Genomic DNA, 18,631 nt, shown 5'->3' on the forward strand with positions numbered 1-18,631 from the left:
TATCGTTCAATGAGGACAGACTAGGTAATTCATGCCAAAGTTGGTTGATATACGAATAAATTTTCTGATTCAGCAATTAGTCAATTAATAACAAATCAGTGTGCTTTAAAAGAGGTTATATAGCCTTACAGGAAATAGCTTTATCTCCTGTACATATTGCATAATGTTGCTCAATGGATACGATATGTGTAAAAGTGGCGGATTATCATCGTCATCAGTCATTGTTACGTAGATCGTGTGACGAATCAGTGCGCGACGATACCCGTGACGGCACTAATGTAAGTCATCTAAAGACGATTATGATCCGTATCCTCTGTCGAGTATTAACTTCGCCGAGAATTAAGACGCGCGCGAATCACGCCATGGCCGACGTTCTGATGGAGCAGGTGCCCTTTTCAAGGGATTTTCTGTTTCGCCAGGTACGTCGCACGAAGAACAATCTACGCATGTCAGCCGCCTCTGTCATCTTACGGGCGGTCGCTTGCACTTGCAATCCGGCGACAATGAATTTCCATTTAGCCAAGTCGACTCCTATGGTCATTTGGATCAATTCCGATTAATTTGATCGTCGACTAATTAGCAGAATGATCGATAGTATTATTTTTTTATTATATACGAGAGATAAATGATTAAATTAATTGTAATTCGCTCCATGTGATCATGGGAGTAGAGTTGTGTCCGGTTAGATAAACCGATGGTTAAAATTAGCAGGGTGGTTAGCGTGGTAACTGAAATTACATGAATGCTTAGTTTTCCTTAATCTCTATTTTCTGTTGGCCATCCTGCTAATTTTAACCGTTGGTTCATCTAACCGGACTCGAAATTGGCCGTTAGATGGAAAACATCCAAGGTAGGAATGGTGGTATTTTTTTATTGTTTATTTCTTCACATTTTTCGTATAATTTGCGATAAAGGTGTGAAAAAAATTGTCAAATTAAAAATCAAATCCTGTATTCCTCTGGATTTTCCTTCCAGCTTCAAAGTTATTACAGTTCTTTCTTGCTTATTAGTTTTATATATTTTCGAAATATTTTACATCGAAACATTTCAGAAAAACATAAATCGATATAATATATATATATAGCGTATTTTATTGCTAGTACATGTAATATTTTTCACATCTTTGTATATTCAAAATGTTGAAATAGAGAAAAAGGAAACAAAATACACGAGAAACGTCGTAAAAGAGTGAAACGAACAGATATATAAAGCCAATATTTCTTTTAGCTGCATTTTTTCTTATATTTACACTGTACTTATAATAAAATAAAATTGATGTAACTTGAGTATGCGTGTAAGAATTGTAAGAAATTAGAAAAGTGCAACTAAAAAGAGCATATCAAAAATTCTGTTTTTTAATTCTGTTCTTTTTTTAGCTGCATTTATTGTATATGAAAAGCAGATGTTTTTATATTGTGTGCAAAACAAATTAGAATTTTGAAAAGGATAAAAAGGAGAAAGAAAAAGGTTTATAGGTAAATGGTGTATATATATATATATATATATATAATGGCGTTTGTTATTCGAAATTAAAGCCAGAGTGCCAAATATCAAATTTATTTTGATTATGATTTTAATGTAAAATTTACATGTTTACGATTTATATGTTTCAGACTAACTGAATATATTAAAAACGGGTTATTTTTACATACGGGCGCAAATTTGAAATAGATCGTTTTTTAACGAAAATGTCGAGGGATGTCATTAATTGTACATATTTCTGAGAGATTTCCTACATATTGTATATACAACGACAAATTTGTTTTGGTTTATTAAATGAAAGCGAGTTACACGTTTTTCAACTCGACATTGATTTTACATATAATGGTTTCAATACGATATTTTCAAATTTGTATTGTTTCTGCAATACATGTACTGTATTGGACAAATTTTTTTTTAATGATTGCATATCGTTGATACAGTTTTTTTTCCATTTACAATTATAGCAAAAATTTGAAATAGTTTGAACGAAAATTTGATTTTTTGGCCAAAAGGTAATTGGTGCCAGATTCATCCTGAAATATGAAAAGCAAAATATTTATTATTGTTTTTATATCTTTTTTAATTTCTATAATCCAACAAAGTTATATATATATATATATATATATGTATATTAACAAAATACAGCATTAAGATAATAAGTTATAATGTAACGTAATGCTATTTATATTTGGAAATTGAATGAAATTAATGCTTGTTTCGACAATGAATCCTTATAAACAGATATTGATTTAACAAAGAAATAGTTTTAACAGAAAAATATTATGCTATTATATTTTCGTTATACCGATTTATGTGTTTAGTGAGTTTTATTTTTACTTAGAGTTGTGTATGTGGGAACATAAATGGAATATTTCAATGAAAAGAGAAATATTATATATTTGAATTAGTCCAAAAAACGGTTTGCTATTAACAGGATTAGTGAATGTTGCGCATTAATAATGGACAAAATACAAAAAATATTTTATATTTTGTGGTAACAGTTTCGAACAATCGCACATTTTCAAAAAATTATATCTTTAGCTATTCTCCTAGTTATGTGTTATACATAAATCAAAAGTCAGAAAAAACAAAACATATATAACAAGATTTAAAATATATTTCGCTAAACATTGTCAAATGTGAAAACGCTCATTTGCATAAAATTGATCATATTATCTTTTATATTTTTTGTTTGATGTACGTGTTTAGAATTGTGGAAAATATGTGCAGTAAATATAATTTTATCTTTTCTATGTCTTTATTATCATATCTTATGCGTCATATGATAAGAGATTAGCTTTATCTCATTTTATTTTGTTGTATTTGTTTTTTTTAATTAATCAATACTTTAATATGGATATGTACATATATATTTAGTTTTATTTATAATAATACAATTATGAAGATAAAATCAGGAAAACGATATATATTATAAATGAGAACTTATTATTTACAATGTAATTTTATTGCGTATTCGCATTATATTGCTAAACAGTAATAAAGAATATTTAAATTTCCAGTTTTTCGATCCAATATCGAGCACGTACACGTATTTGTTGGCCGATATCAACGATAAAGAAGCAATTTTAATTGATCCAGTTGTCGAATGGGTTGAACGTGATAAAAAAATCATCGAGGAACTAGGATTAACATTAAAATACGCCCGTAAGTTGTTATTCAACTATAGATCATTATCTCACGCGTAAATATCGCCGTTTATAAAAAATAATGGAAAATTGATATGAAATACGCGGAAGAGAATTGCACAGTTTTTTGTATCATCCGATATTATTTAATGATATTAGTTAATGATAAGATTATATATTTTTTACTTAGGTTATAGACGGAATATATCCATATATTTTGAAAGCAACTTTGAATATGCAAAATACGCGTTAAAATAATCATCATCATATTAATTCATAATAACAATTCGCTTAACTTTCGAAATTTGACTTGTGCCGAATATAGAAACTAGAGAAGAGATATCGATTTTGCATCAATTATCCTTACGGATGTAATTTTATAAACATATGCGCTTTTCTCTAACATTCTTATACATACTTCCTCTCGAGAATTAAATTATGTCACTTTTATATGATTTTGGGGCAATTAAATATTGAAGCACACTATTATTAGCGCGACAAGAAATATCAGCTTCTCCTTAATTATGTATACGTTTTGGAAACATTTAAATACGTCAGATGTGTTAAATTTTGCATATTAAGATTTATTTTTGCGATATTCATAACTTGCAAAATACCAAACTGATATGCACATATATAGACAAGTTTCTATTTTTATTTCTACAATATTATATATCTGATTTTTTTAGGATTTTTCCTGTAATTTTAGATCTCACCGAGTTTGATGCAACTTTGAAATTTGAAAAAATTTTCTGATAATATCGACTGAGATTATAATCTATAAAAATTATACTTTTTTCTTATACGCGCGATACGTGTAATAATAATTAGGAGGTATTTAACATTAACATTGTGCAAAATCAATCACATTCCAATATTACAAATGTAACATTCTAAAATTTATTAACGTTCTCTATAAAAGCTTTAACTGATAACTAATTAATTATATATACACTACTTGAAACAAAATATATTATTTTACTATCGTCGTTACTTATTCGTCGGAAATGTACTTGTCGGCAATTACACGATACCGCGTAATGTGATTTACGAGTCGAGCGCAAAATTATATTGCAAACTATCCTACTAACCGACCAATATTTGCCGAACTTCATAATGAATTGGCATGCAATCCCACTACGCTGCTAAGGACGGTCGCGCATAGTTTTGTCATTGTTCCGGGGGTTAACACGGGGCCGTGGACCATAAACCCGGTGAGAATATGTCCAGGCATATCGTTGAACTTTACTAATATCGATAAAGAACTTTGACTCTCTTTACATACGATTTGATCCGATTTTGTATAATTTTCGAGTGTATCGCGCGACAAAAGCATTATTTTGTCGACAAATCGTGCTTATCGCGCGCGGGGGCGGACTTGTATGGAAATTAATGAAGTTTAATTCTTAACTCTCTCTCTCTTTCTCTCTCTCTTAAAATACTTTTTGTTTGTCTAATGCAGTATGTCTCTTTGAAATCATGTTGCAATTATAGAAATATTTATTATTAAAAATAACAGAGTAGAGAAAAGGACAAATAAATTATTTCAAAACGTTATTAGAATCAAGCATAGAATCGTGATAATCATTATCACAAAAATTTTTTTATTAATTTCTGACAATATATATGGAAATATACATTATTAAATCGCTATCAAAACATAATATTAAAATTTAAGCATGTGATATTATTTCTGTTGCGTAGAAAAGATACATACAGTGCTTTTTTTTGTTTAACACTTTAATTTCTCTCTCTCTCTCTCTCTCTCTCTCTCAATATTTATTTCTGCTCGCGTGAAGGATATTAATTCTTTTCAAAATTCCCAGATCCCAAAATATGGGCCTTAATTGCGAACGACTTTTGATTCGGCAAGAAGGAACAGAATATAGTGTTGTATATATTAGAGTTGATAGAATTATCATATTATTTATTGCGTTATCAGACCGCGGAGTGGTTTTTGCGAGAGATCGCTTTGGCCAAGTGGAACATATGCACTTGTTTATGCAAAGCTTTGTATATGCCAATTTTGTCCGAAACAAACGAACATTTCCATAATGCATCTCTCTCTCTCTCTGTTTTCCGATAATGCATACACTATTAATACCGTTCAACTTCCATAAAACTATGCGAATTATTTGTAATTCAACTGTATAAAGAACGAAATAACTAATTAAATAAATAGTTTTAACATAATATAATTATTTATATCTACGTTTCTATAGATATTTAAAAGGGATATATAAAATATTCCAAAATTTCTCCGATATTGAGTTCAGATTTTCTGATAGATATCAGAGCGTTACAAGTTTTTAAAAAGGTCGATATTAAATATCCTAAAAATTAATTCTATAATTAACTAATAAATTGTTACATTTACGTTAAGATGTCTTCTCTCTCTCTTAAATTTTCTATGTTATATAATTTTCTAACTATGCCGTTGTACATTGAACCAGCATATCATGAACTATTTTTCTCATTAAGAAGAATGTTGGTTGGTTCTGGGACATTCTGTAGCGCATTACGGAAGCATGATACAGCGGCATGATCTCGCGCGAACTCGGCAATGCTTATCGATTATGCATTTACTAGTAATAGTGACTAGCGTCTTTGCTACACGGCAATCTTTCTCACTATTGCAGTCAACACGCACGTGCACGCAGACCATATCAGCGGAACAGGTCGACTGAAGTCGCTCTTGTCTGATTGCAAATCCATGATATCGCGCAGTAGCGGTGCCGAAGCGGACGTACACCTGGAGCCATACGATCACGTCCAATTCGGCAGACACCAATTGAAAGTGCTGCCCACCCCCGGTCATACCGAAGGTCAGATTCTTTTTTTTAGATTAATTAATTTAACAAATATAGGTTTTGAAAAATCTACACAGGATGTCCGGCGACCTTATGACATCGAGAATTTTGAAATAAATTGATGTTTATTAAAGTAAAATTATATGATATATGTGTGGAAATTTCATTGCAATCTGAGTTTGCAAGAATCGATAATTTTTATCATATTTTCTTTTTATTATATTTTTTTTTATATATGATTTTCTTAATGATTTTAATGCTTCTAGCTTTTTATCTATCTAATGTTTTACGTGACATTTTAAGTATCTCGCAGGACACCTTGTGTGTGCATACGGTTTTATTTTGTAACTTATTAATCTTTAAGATGGAAGATATATAAACTTGCAAAAATAATAAGCTTAATTACTATTATATTATCGAAGAGGTATATAATGTGCGATCTTTCTTGTCAGAAAGATCGCGATTGTAGTTTTTGTTTTTCTTTATTTTGTTTTTGGGTGGTAAAATATACCATTGTCCATTTAGCATTTTACCATCGCCTATGTGTCAGCTACATGGTGTGGTAAAACAGCGCTGCCCTATAAAGTGCTAAGTGCATAGTGTATCATATTTGATACATACGTGGATTTTCAGCATTTTCTCGACATGTTCTGTGAGCTATTTCGCGTTACGATAAACGTACATGATATATGTTGTTGTCTCGTCGAGTCTAAATGAAAAATGAATATTTGTATTTTTTTTTCTTTGTCACACTTCTTTTTTATCTTTCCTATTTTTTTTTAATTGCTTTGTTTTTTGATATTTTTATTATGTTCTTTTATATTATTATATTATTTTATACTTTTTATATTATTATGTCTTTTTAATAACAGATATTTTGAGTTTTGTCTTAATCTCTCTCTCTCTCTCTCTCTCTTACTTACTTAAAAAAAATAATTCCATATTTATTTAAAATATCCATTATTTTTTAATCTTTTCTTTTTAATGATTTACACTATATATTTTATATTATGTATTTTGACACTGTATGTATATATTGTGTACTTTTTCACATCATATATATATTTTATATTTAAAATCTTCGTAATGCATTCATAATAATGTATTATTTAACACAATTGTTAATGCTGTCGTTATATTTACGCGATGAATACAGAATGCAGTTTTTAAGTGACGCAGCAAGTCTCGAAACTATAACGTGATAAGTTACAGATAAATTCATAATTCTATCGGGTTGCATTTCTTACACAATCGATCGCGTTCGCCTGGTCTATTATTTTATTAATTGAGATGCCGAGAAAAGTGGCGAAATACTTTCTTGCGAAAAGGGTGAGAGGCGGTGCTATTTTACACGTGGATTGAAAAGATCAAGGATATAATGCGCGTCTTTTCCGAATACAGAAAACGAAGTTAAAAACTTAAGCATTTAAAAATATGATGCAAATTCAATAATTTCTAACACGTGGAATAAAGATATTTATATACGTGGAATAAAGATATTTATATACGTGGAATAAAGATATTTAATAATAAGACGCAAAGAAAAGAAAATAGAAATATGAAAAGTATATTTATGACTATCATTTTCGAGTAATTCATAATTCGAGTAGATTTTTAAAAAGTTAATATTAAATATTTATGGATGTGGAGATTTATATTATCGTAATTTTTAATATTGTAATATATTTTTTTTCTCTTTTTATTATTTTTGTATGCTCAGAAGAAAAGTGTTGTGTCGCATTCTGAATTTTACACGCTTGTTGCATATAAAATGTAGTGTTTGTAGAGTAATTAACTTGAGTTGTTCTTTGTCCAGAAAATATTGTGTCATATTTTTTGTATAGCTTTTTTAACAAACATATTCGTAGCTACTAATATACTTTTGTATCATTAAGAAAGTATTCTCGCTCAGGCTGAGATAATCTTATTCATCGGGTGTTCTAGAACTTACTACTACTATCGGAAATTACATATTTCCCGATTAAGTTGAAATTAATTTCTTTTCAGCGAAGAAAGATTAATAGTGTATTATTTCGTCCCCGGTGACTTTTTTAACATATTCAATTTAAACGTCTCATAATTAATCTTAAAATTTAATTAATTAAAGTTTAATTAATCTTGAAATTAGATTCTTGCTAAACTTTCTTTTATAAAATAAAAAATAGTTTTTTATTATATTTATATTATATCAATTTTGAAAGACGCGAAATTTTTGCTAAATTTTTTTAGTAATTGACAATGATAAATTAATTTTTTGGCAACAAACAGCCTTTTCCTTAGTTCGGTCTCTAACATTTATGATATTCGGTAATTTTGGGACACTTTGTACTTGTATACTGCTACATGTACATTGCTACAGGAGTTTACACGGCAGAATGAGACGAAAAAAGAGGGTTCTTATTGATCGTGCCAGATTTGCTACTCGTCGTGACTCAATCGTTTGTCCAGAGGAAATCCTGGAGGCGTCTAAGCTATCTCGATATCGGATCTGCTCGATAGGCTCGATTTTTCGTGCCAAATACGCGAATAGCATGCATTAAATACCTATGAGTTAAAATTCGATACCAGCTTCATTCCCATACTCTAAAAAAGTAAAGCTCATACGATGTGAATTCATACACTGAATTAAATCGTAGATATTCCAACCTTTGCGGTAAATGCACCGCACTTGTTGTATGAGAAAAAAAAACCAACAGATATTTTATAAAGCAAATATTTGTATGGAGAACGTAAATGAATTCAGTGCCGATACGTAGGACGTTCCGAAAAACTTTTCAACATTTTATAAATTCAAAATTGTTGAGTAATTTTCAATATCATTATTTTTGATTAAAGCGTCAGAACGCTTATTATTTTGGATATATTTATTATGTCGTTAGAAGAAAAAAAAAACGAATCACAAAGAATCTTTTACCATAAAATTAATATTAGTAATATCATATTACATTATGTTTATTATACAATTTTATCAAATGGCAAATTTTAATTTAATTTTTAGTCAAACTTATTAAGAAAATGGCTATTGTAATTTTATCATTGGAAACTTATTGTACGCATTTATGCAAGTATTATATACAATCATATTTCACTCTACCTCAGTTCTCTGGATATAAATCATGGTTTCTATGTTGGATATTGTCTCATTCAACATTTTTCGAGCGAGAGCAATATATCTGTTCGCAAATTTCCTTCTTTTCTTTTTTTGCCAAACGCAATATCGCAAATAGGATGAACGAGCTGACGAACGAGAACTCAATTTATCGTACCGACCGATTACGAAGCGCGAATCGCCGTGAAAAGATAGATACATATTCCGTTCAAAAAACGACGCGATGCTTGCCGGATGGTGGTCGCGTGAAGTGAAGCACGATATCGTAAATATTCCATCTGATACTTGTGCAGGTTGCGTCACGTACGTTTGCGATGAGCAGGCAATCGCGTTTACGGGTGATGCACTCTTGATACGAGGATGTGGCAGAACAGATTTTCAGGTAAGCCTGACCGGAAAATTCGCCGGAGAAATCGCGTATTTTTGCGAATATACGTCATTATCGGCACGTTCCATGCGCCTTTAAACCGCATATAATTGCATGTAAATCGTATTTTTGCTTTTGAGAAATTTACGATAATATCTGATAGAAAATTCAGTTACTTTATTATAGCATTTTTTTGCGATCATAAAAGAGCACAGAAAAAGAAGAATCTAAACTTTTATATTATATAAAAAAGATCGCACGCGCGAGCATTATTATAAATTTTTCTCTAAAATGTCTTTTAATCTATTATTATTAAATTATACCACTATTTCATTTCATAGTTGGTTTGTCGCGAAATCGAGTCATAAATAAAAAGTAATCAGCAAATGAAACTTACAATTTGGCGGTCACGTTAGCGTTAAACGTGCGGTGAAAATGACTCGACGAAGTTTCTTCATAAAGTTGAAATTCACCCTTTCTTGCGGAGAACATGTAATCTCTTGCATGTTAATATTATATGCATGTTCTTATTCTGCTTGTAACTTTTAATCAGCGATACTTTAAGATGTGACAAATGCAGAGTATGTTGAAAAGATCACAATTTTTCGCATTTTTTAAAATTGATTTAGAAGCAAATCTTTTTTCTCGATAAAAATAAAAAATAATATGATTCTATCTTTTATTTACATACTTTATTGATTGACTTAAAATTTATTGATTTTTGTTATTTTTAGAGAATTTTTAATAATGTAATTTAAAAATTGGAAAAAATGTGCATTTGAAATGTTTTAAAGAAATCAACTGTATAAAATTTGTCAAAAAATTTCATGTGTGAAGAAGTGTGATAATTTTCGACAAACTCTCTATAGATTGTATATGACTCATAAAACTTTTCCCAGACCTGTACTCACGAGTTTATTAGTTCACGCATTAATTCCTATCGATAAGTTGCTACTGCATTTCTTTCAATGAATCGTTGTCGCTTAATCAAAACGAACGTGTCCTTTTTTAACCGGAAATATCGTTCGCGATTTGTCGCCGATATAATTGTCGGATGTCGATAAATGGCGTTTATTTGTACGTCATAACTAATGGACGATCGATGCGGACCTGGAACAGACACGGACGACACGGCAGCATCCTGAATTCTCGTCGAAACGTCGACGGCCGCGCGCAATAACATTTTCTCTTCGTTCCGCATGTAGCACAAGTAAACGTCGATATATCAACCGGAATATGAAAGACTTCTTCTCCGCAACTCGTGTGATGAATAGCCGTCCGTCATCATGTTCGACCATGTGCCGGTGCATTTTATAAACGTGCCGTGACTCTTTTTTCTTGAAAGCTCGATTAAACGACCCTTTAACACAGGAGAGTTGAGGGAAATTTCCATCCATGACATATTTCAAGTTACAGCAATTTCGTTTCATTGCTTGACAGTGACTTGACAGAGATTGAAATTGATTCAATTTATATCAATTTCTAATTTTATAAACACATGAAAATGATTCGTTCGAAATTTATTGAGAACAACGTCCAGAAGCATCTTTTATCGATTAAATTAATTTTGAACACCATGCATATATTATTTTATTTTATTTATCTCTGATTATGTTTGATCATATACTTTTCACTTCCGATCAGCGTGTATAATATCACAAATAGTTTTGTGACATATTGTAATTGAGCCGTCCGCTCGAAATGCTGCACCATCTGTGCGCAGGGCGGATCCGCAGCGATTCTGTACAAATCCGTTCACGAGAAGATATTGAGTTTGCCGGAATATTATCGACTATATCCGGCGCACGATTACAACGGCAGAACCGTCACTACCGTGGCCGAGGAGAAGGTTTTCAATCCCAGACTGTCCAAGTCACTCGAGGAGTTCGTCGACATCATGAATCATCTGAATCTTCCGTATCCCAAGATGATCGGTAAGTTTTTTTATATACAAAAGTCCTATTCTCTCTTTAAGTATTACGATACTTATGTTCTATTAACATATAAAATTCACGTCAAAGGAATCTCTAATGATATATTAATATAAAACTAGATTTGTAAATTCATCTTTTTTCTTTTCAATTAAACAACTTGTATCGTAAAATATGTAATGTAAAATATTTTTTCGAACCTATTTTAAATTTTGTATCACTTAGGCGCTCGTAGCATTATAAATTCTGTTAGTACAACGTTCCCGATAATAGTCAGAAATAATTAATGTATCAGCAAAAGAGAGGACTGTTGCACTATCTATGAGACGTTATCAAAATGGTTCTCTCGCAGAAGCTCGGTTGCACGGATCCCGTTGGGATTCACATTTTATTTTCGGAGTTGCACGCACTTTGCTGCTATCAGCTCGATCGGCTGATAAGCTAATAATCGTCTTTGGGGTGTTACAATGTAAATTTAGATACACTCCGTGAAATGAACGCTGAATCGGCGAGAAAATAGCGTCGATCGTGCAGACGGAGCGCTCGATCACGTAACTTTTACTTACGAGTGAAAAGTGAAAACTCTCGAATTCCGCACAAATTTGCGGAAACAGTGTAACTTTTTCCGGCGCAAAACCAAGGGATATGATTGGATGAGATGTGAAACGACGCAGAGCACAAATTGAGCGAAAAAGTTCAAATTATGTGACGTAGAGAATTAAATGATAACAACAATTTTTAATAAAGCGTACGTAAAATAAAATAGAATTTAAAAAATACTCCCTTTCTTTGTGAAGGTACGAATTTCGAATGTTCGATATTAGGAACTGATTTCAAGATATTAAACTTTCCTCGATTTTTTTTTAATTTTGATCTTTCTTTATTTATCACGCGATATTGTCGGAAATTAAAGAAAGATTAATGGAGATGATTTTACGGAGAAAGGAATATTTTTGTAGCAACTGTGTCGCTTACGCATAACTCGTGGCGCGCCTAAATATTAGATGAGCAGAGACGCCGTTACATCTTGTCGGTGAAGCGAAAGGAGATCGATGAAATTGCATCCCATCGAATGTTGAATAAATAAGCTTTTTGTCTCGCTTGACAGCGTCTTGAGATAAATTTTAAAAATTTTAATAAAATAATATTTTAATAATATAATAAATTATACCTATAATATACATCACAATTGTCAGTATATATTATAAATAGAATGAATAAAAAAATAAAAATACTCTCATCGTGCCATTTTTGCAACAATGAGCTCGAATGTAATATGACGTTGTTTCAGATAAAGCTGTACCGTCCAACAAAGTTTGCGGCTTGTATGAGGTTGAAAAAGAAAAGAGCGAGCAGTGAGAATCATCGACAGCATTCTAGCCAATGTAGTAGCACGTCAGTATTGTAGCTTTATTTATTATACTCGAATAATAATACCTGGTGCCAGTATCTAATAGTTATTATTGATACATCATGAATTGTGTGATTACTCCTGATTTTTTAAATATTTTATTATGGAGATCGATATTATTAACGTTATATAAAGTATAATCACACATATCTTGTAAGTTTTAATTCAACTTATTGTTAAAGCAATACACTCTACAATATGATATTATTATAACACACAATGATTTTTAATATATAATTCACGTTGTTATCATTGTATTATTTTCTTCTGTGTGTGTTGAGCTCAAAAAAAAAATTCTAGTTTGCTTGTCAGGAAATGCAATGTTGAAGAGCGTGAAATGACGGTTTTATCTTGAATAAAACGGTCGGTTGAAAATTTGTCAACAATCTATTTGTGCAAAAGATTTTTTTCGCTAAGCTTTCTCTCGAAGCATTCTGTGTTAAAATATTCTATGCATTTAGTTAGCATTGTCATTCCCCTTCGACTGCGTCGCGACGTCACGACACTTGCACGAGGTTTCTCTCTCTCTTTCTCTCTTGAACTATCCAAGTTCTCCGTAACACCTCAATTTCGCGAATTACATCCGCCTTGAGTTATTATTTACTTTGTCGCACTTGACAACGCATTCGCGAATTTCGCGCACAACATCCTCTTTAACAATGGTTGTGTTTTAAAATTTTTTTTATAATATATACTTTCCATACTGAGATAGATTTCGTCTAAAAAGATTCTTAGATCCGCATATAGGATCGAATACAACCTTCAATAATATAGCTGTCAGATTTTATGCAATATAGTTATTAGACTTTTTCAACGTCATTTAATATAAAAAGAGAGCAAAAGAGAGAGAAGCCTTCATTTCATCATTTACTTAAATCGTTTTAGATCTTCAGATTATCATTATTACCACCCTGCGCGCTATCACTGTATGTAATCGCACGGCAGATCCATCGATAATATCAATTCAATATCCCAATTATGTACACACAGAGCCGACACTCTCTCGCCGCATAATACAATTGTAATCAGGAAGATTCACGAATCCATCATCTACTATGAGAGTCGAGGGGCTATTTGCAGTTTGCGATGCGCCAGTAATAACTTTCGGATCGAACAATCGAGACTAGCGAGAAATAAAGAGAGAAGGGAGAGATAAATATTTTTATTGCTAGGTCTTATAGCTCTTAATAAACTCTCAAAGGATTAGAACAAGAGAGAAAAAGCAACGTTGTGAGCGGGGGAGAAGGAGAGGACACGTGAGAGGTAGAAAGGATGGGAGAGAGGAAAAGAGACAGGGGCTCTTGTAATCGGGTTGTCGAAACGGGCTCCGTGCGCCTCGTCGAAACTCAGGGTGAAGAGACCCCCATGGTGTGGTGCTGGTTTCCTACTGCATAGCTGAGGGTTGAAATCGATACCGTTTCCAGGGTAACCGGTACGGTGCCCGACACACAGGCGAAGGCACACGGGCCAAGGCTACCTACTCATGCATTTTCATGTACCCGCCGAAAAAGACGAAAAGACATGAGGCATTGTTGGTACGCGACGGTCAGTTCGCGCGAGCTAGTGGGGCGAATCCCTCGATCGAGTGACGATAAATTCTTTGGTTTTCGTAAAAAATTTTTAAAAATTCCGTTTTCTAGAGGCGCATTTGTTTTCATTTATCTCTGACCGCTCTTTGTAACACAAAATATAATTGAATCTTTTCACTTTTAAATTCAATCTTTTTACATTTCTACTATATTGTTAAATTGACTATCAACAATCATTATATAAAGTAAACATATTTGGCTTGATTTTTTTTTTTTTTTTTTTTTTTTTAACTAGAGAACACGTTGAACAAATTTTTGAGTTTATATAATACTTTGATGGTTTTTCATTTTTTGATTATATAAAATTGGAAAACTATGTATATTTAACAAATCTTGTCTCAGGTTTTTATTGTCAGAGTTAATGCGAGACAGATATCATTTTTGTGTGTCTGTAACATTGGAATCGGTCTATCTTAATGGTTTTTTATCAGTTTAATTTTGCACTAGTAATTTTTTCATATATCTGTTTTTTTTTTCTTTTCGTTGCTTGGATTGTAATCTCTTAATTAGGACCGCAGTTTACGACTGAAATGTGTCTTTATTCATATCAGACTATATAACCATCAGATATAAATTTACATAGTACATTAATTAGTTGAACAGCTTCCACATCATGCAATATAAAAAAAATCGCACAGATCGCAAAGGTTCATCTCATAGCTCTTCAGATATTTCTATGCATACATTTATTTCTATAAAGTAACAAACTATTATAAGATATAATTTTTTTTTATTTTTTATATTTTTTAAATGTTTATATGTAACTTTTTCGGTTTAATAATATTGTCAAATAAAATTTTAGTTCATTAACTAAAATAACCAAGGATTTTTAGACAATAGTAAGCGATAAAAAAGAAAGACAAGTCTTTACGTCGTTCGCGATGGGGCCCTCGCTATCTGGGCGGGTCCGGATGGCATCTGCCCCATTTGTCCGCGGTGGAAGATATCACGGATTGTTCGCCACGTTTTATCGCCAGGACGGCCCTCACGGTGTTATCACTGAAAAATGGTCGCGCTGTTGCGAGGAGAACGCACTTAGCCTGGAACTTAATGCGCTATTTTACGCGGCAGCGACTCCCTTTCTACTCTCATTTCCGTCTTTCCCGCTCTCATCACAAAGTTTGTCTCTTCGAGAAACCGCAATATCAAAAAGCCACGGTCTTTGAAGATCAGCACTGTCCGTTGTGGCGACTCGATAATTGTCATTACTCTTTGAGAGGAAGATATTAAAGCGTGCATTCTCTCTCTTCTCTCTTTTTCTTTCCCACTGTACTTTCCATCAGCATGAGATAACAGAGAAAAGGAAAGAGAGAGAGAGAGAGAGGAAAAGAGAGAAAATATAAAATCGTGCTATAATTTTTGGTCTCGCAATTGATTCTGAAACCTGCGGAATTCTCTGCAGCTGTGTTAAAACATATTATTCCAGCGCCGTATCGACGCGATGCTGTGAATGCAATACATCGAATGGCAAAATTATTATTTCGACGCGCGGAGCCAATTACCGTGACCAACGACGTGTTGTAACGATTGCATGTAGTTACGCATGAGGGAATCGATAAACATCACTTTTTTCGGTTACGGACGCTGTAAATAACGTTATGTTTATTTAACCGCGTTTTGCCAAAAATTTCAACGAGAAGTTCCGCAGTCGAGTAATTGTTAATCGGCTTTTTTTTTTTTTTTTTTTTTTTTTTGCACGAATATGGTCAGTTAATTAATGGCCGTTGGCGTAATCGCAAGAGTATAGGTGCATAATAGAGAAAGATATACAAATAAAAATTATTAAATGTATAAAAGTTTTAACTTTTAAATTTTCTGGCTGTGGATTAACATATTTTTGAGCGGATTTCTATCTGAAGAGTGGGCGTTATTTTTAACTTGCAAAGTAAGTTATGAAAAACCCGGGCTTATATTTTTTTTAAATCGCCTTTCAACGAAATATACATTTTTAGCTAATGTTCAAAGCTATACAAGACCGCACGTGCAAAAAGTTGAATTATATTTTAAATTAAATTAATGGAAGAGCCATTATTGTAATTTGCCATTTCCGAGAATCTTTCAAAATTGATGTTTTATTGCAGCGAAAGTCTGGGTAATATAATTTGGATGAAGTAACTCTCTCTAATTGAGACGATTTGCTGTCATTTTCAAAATTATTACATACATAGGGTATTATACAGAGGATCTTACGGGAAGTCAAACTAATTAGTGAAACTAATTAGCTGTCATTTTTAAACGCATATAGAGAGAGAGTAGGATAAATAAAACATTTTCTGATAAAGGATATTTGTTTTTAAGGACTGAGTTTTATTTACATATGGACTAAAGACAATCAGAGATATTTTTATCATTTAATAAACATTTATTTAAAAAATGCCAAATGTCCTCTATTAAAAAAGATATTTCCTTGCTTTTTATACGTGCGTTTAAAAATGTGACGGAGCTGATTAGTTTTAGCAACTTCCCGTGGGAAATTCTTGTATTATAAGCATATAGGATAAATGAAAAATTCTTGTCAGAATTTAATGCAATTATTATATCTGTTATCTCTCTTCTTACAGAATTAAATACTTTGATAATTAAGCCGCAAGATAAAATTTTAAAAATAAAATCCAGGAGAACAAGATTTCGTTATCAACTCTCTTTCCTTAACTCGCCAAAGTTTCTGCTTGTAATCGTTTTAATTCAGAAACCATTAATGCACCATTAATCAATTTTTTAAGGAAAAAATATATTTCTTCTCCTATTATCTTTACCAATTAGCTTTTAGAAAATTCTAAAGGGAGAGTTAACGATGAACGCTAATGACATATATAAAAAGCAGGAATTTAAAAAGTTATGTTAAGAACCAAAGACTCTCCGTTCTCGTCGAAGAAACGACTTGTGGACGATCGTGTCAAGCAAAACAACACTCGACTTCTTCTATTAAAAGCGAATGTCGTAGTCGCACACACGTGATCCTGGAGTGTCTCGCGTAGGAATATTTGCACGTGAGCCTCGTCGTCGTCGTTGTTACTCTCCTCCAGTGGTGCTCCATGGAGCAGTAACATGATTTCTTTTTTCTTACTTTATTGCCGGGGTTATAGCGACAGCCGTGTTCGTATCTACAGGTTGTTGATTTTGTCATCGATGCAGACATTTCAACTTCTGCTTCGCTACAACCCTCTTGACGCATCCTATCCCGCTGTCTCCCTCCCGTCTCATTCTCGTTCCTCTCGTTTATTCCCTTCTTTCTCTTCCTCATTCTCGTCTTTCAAGATACCCTCGTCGTCTTCTTCTCGAAGTCTTCGCCTCGATTTCTTGCGTAGGTTCGGAAGATCAATTTACTGCAGCGAACTCTCGCTCCGTCATCGATTGCCATTGGTCGGTCTTTCGCCTTCCTCCGACACAAAGACGAAGAGCTTCTTTAATTAGCAAAAGGAATCGCACCTCGCATTTTTACGATCGGCGTGCGCTCGTTTCTCGAATTACGTAGAAATCACAGAGTTTCGCTCGGAGTGTAGATGAATTATGCAGCATTAATCAAAGCGAACAAACGACTACGCGTTTTTAAGTAAATAATATTACGTTTCTTTTTGTAATAATATCAATGCGATCAATCGAGAAGGAGCTCTTTATTTATACAGATAAGTTTTTATAGATGGAGAATATAGCGAGAAAATATATCTAAATTTATTGATACGGAAATGTGTATATATACGTTATAAATGTAAATAATACGTTAATGTTACCGGACACAATTTAGCCACTTCATTAAATATTCCGTGAAACAAATTGTTTTATTGGTTTATCTAAAGTTTGGACAAAAATGACATAGCACAGACAAAACAACATTATTCCGGGAAACGCTTCAATTACGCAGGAAACAAAGTTGGTAATAATTTTATTTGGGATATTTCGCCTGTTCAGAGATGTCCGCAATTCTAGCAATAACAATTGTGGTCTCTCTTGCGCCTCTGTAATTTAGAACCACAAATAAACTCATTAAATGCATGCATCATCGCGCTACTTGAACATCGAATGCGATTTATCGCAACGATAAACAGGACATACTACGTCAGGTAATGAGAACGTCAAAGTTCCAATAAATCAAAGATATCGACGCGTGAATTGGAAATTTGTTGAAAATTAAAATTTACAATTAATTCTGCGTGATGCACACGAATGGATTCATCGCCAATTTCCAATATCAATTTTCAATATTTTCACTATTATAGTAAAAAAATATGAAATCATATATATATAAGAGATAGAGAGAGAGAAAATGTAATCTGAAAAAATAATTC

The 18,631-nt window shown here is 32.5% G+C and overlaps 1 protein-coding gene across 2 annotated transcripts; it reads left to right on the forward strand.

Annotated features, from left to right (window-relative positions):
* Positions 1-8: 8 nt before the first annotated feature.
* Positions 9-13,005, forward strand: LOC115237813 (persulfide dioxygenase ETHE1, mitochondrial). 2 transcript variants are annotated; one of them, XM_029811101.1, is made up of 6 exons: positions 9-419; positions 3,003-3,147; positions 5,768-5,953; positions 9,341-9,429; positions 11,138-11,348; positions 12,637-13,005. In XM_029811101.1, the coding sequence occupies exons 1-6, from the start codon at positions 174-176 to the stop codon at positions 12,702-12,704; spliced, it is 945 nt and encodes a 314-aa protein (XP_029666961.1). In that variant the 5' UTR covers positions 9-173; the 3' UTR covers positions 12,705-13,005. The 2 variants fall into 2 exon arrangements, with proteins under 2 accessions (XP_029666961.1, XP_029666962.1); XM_029811102.1 differs by having other exon boundaries at positions 31-278.
* The last annotated feature ends 5,626 nt before the right edge of the window (positions 13,006-18,631 follow it).

Source organism: Formica exsecta, unplaced genomic scaffold (genome assembly GCF_003651465.1).
Source record: "Formica exsecta isolate Colony F162 unplaced genomic scaffold, ASM365146v1 scaffold31, whole genome shotgun sequence".
Lineage (NCBI taxonomy): Eukaryota > Metazoa > Arthropoda > Insecta > Hymenoptera > Formicidae > Formica > Formica exsecta.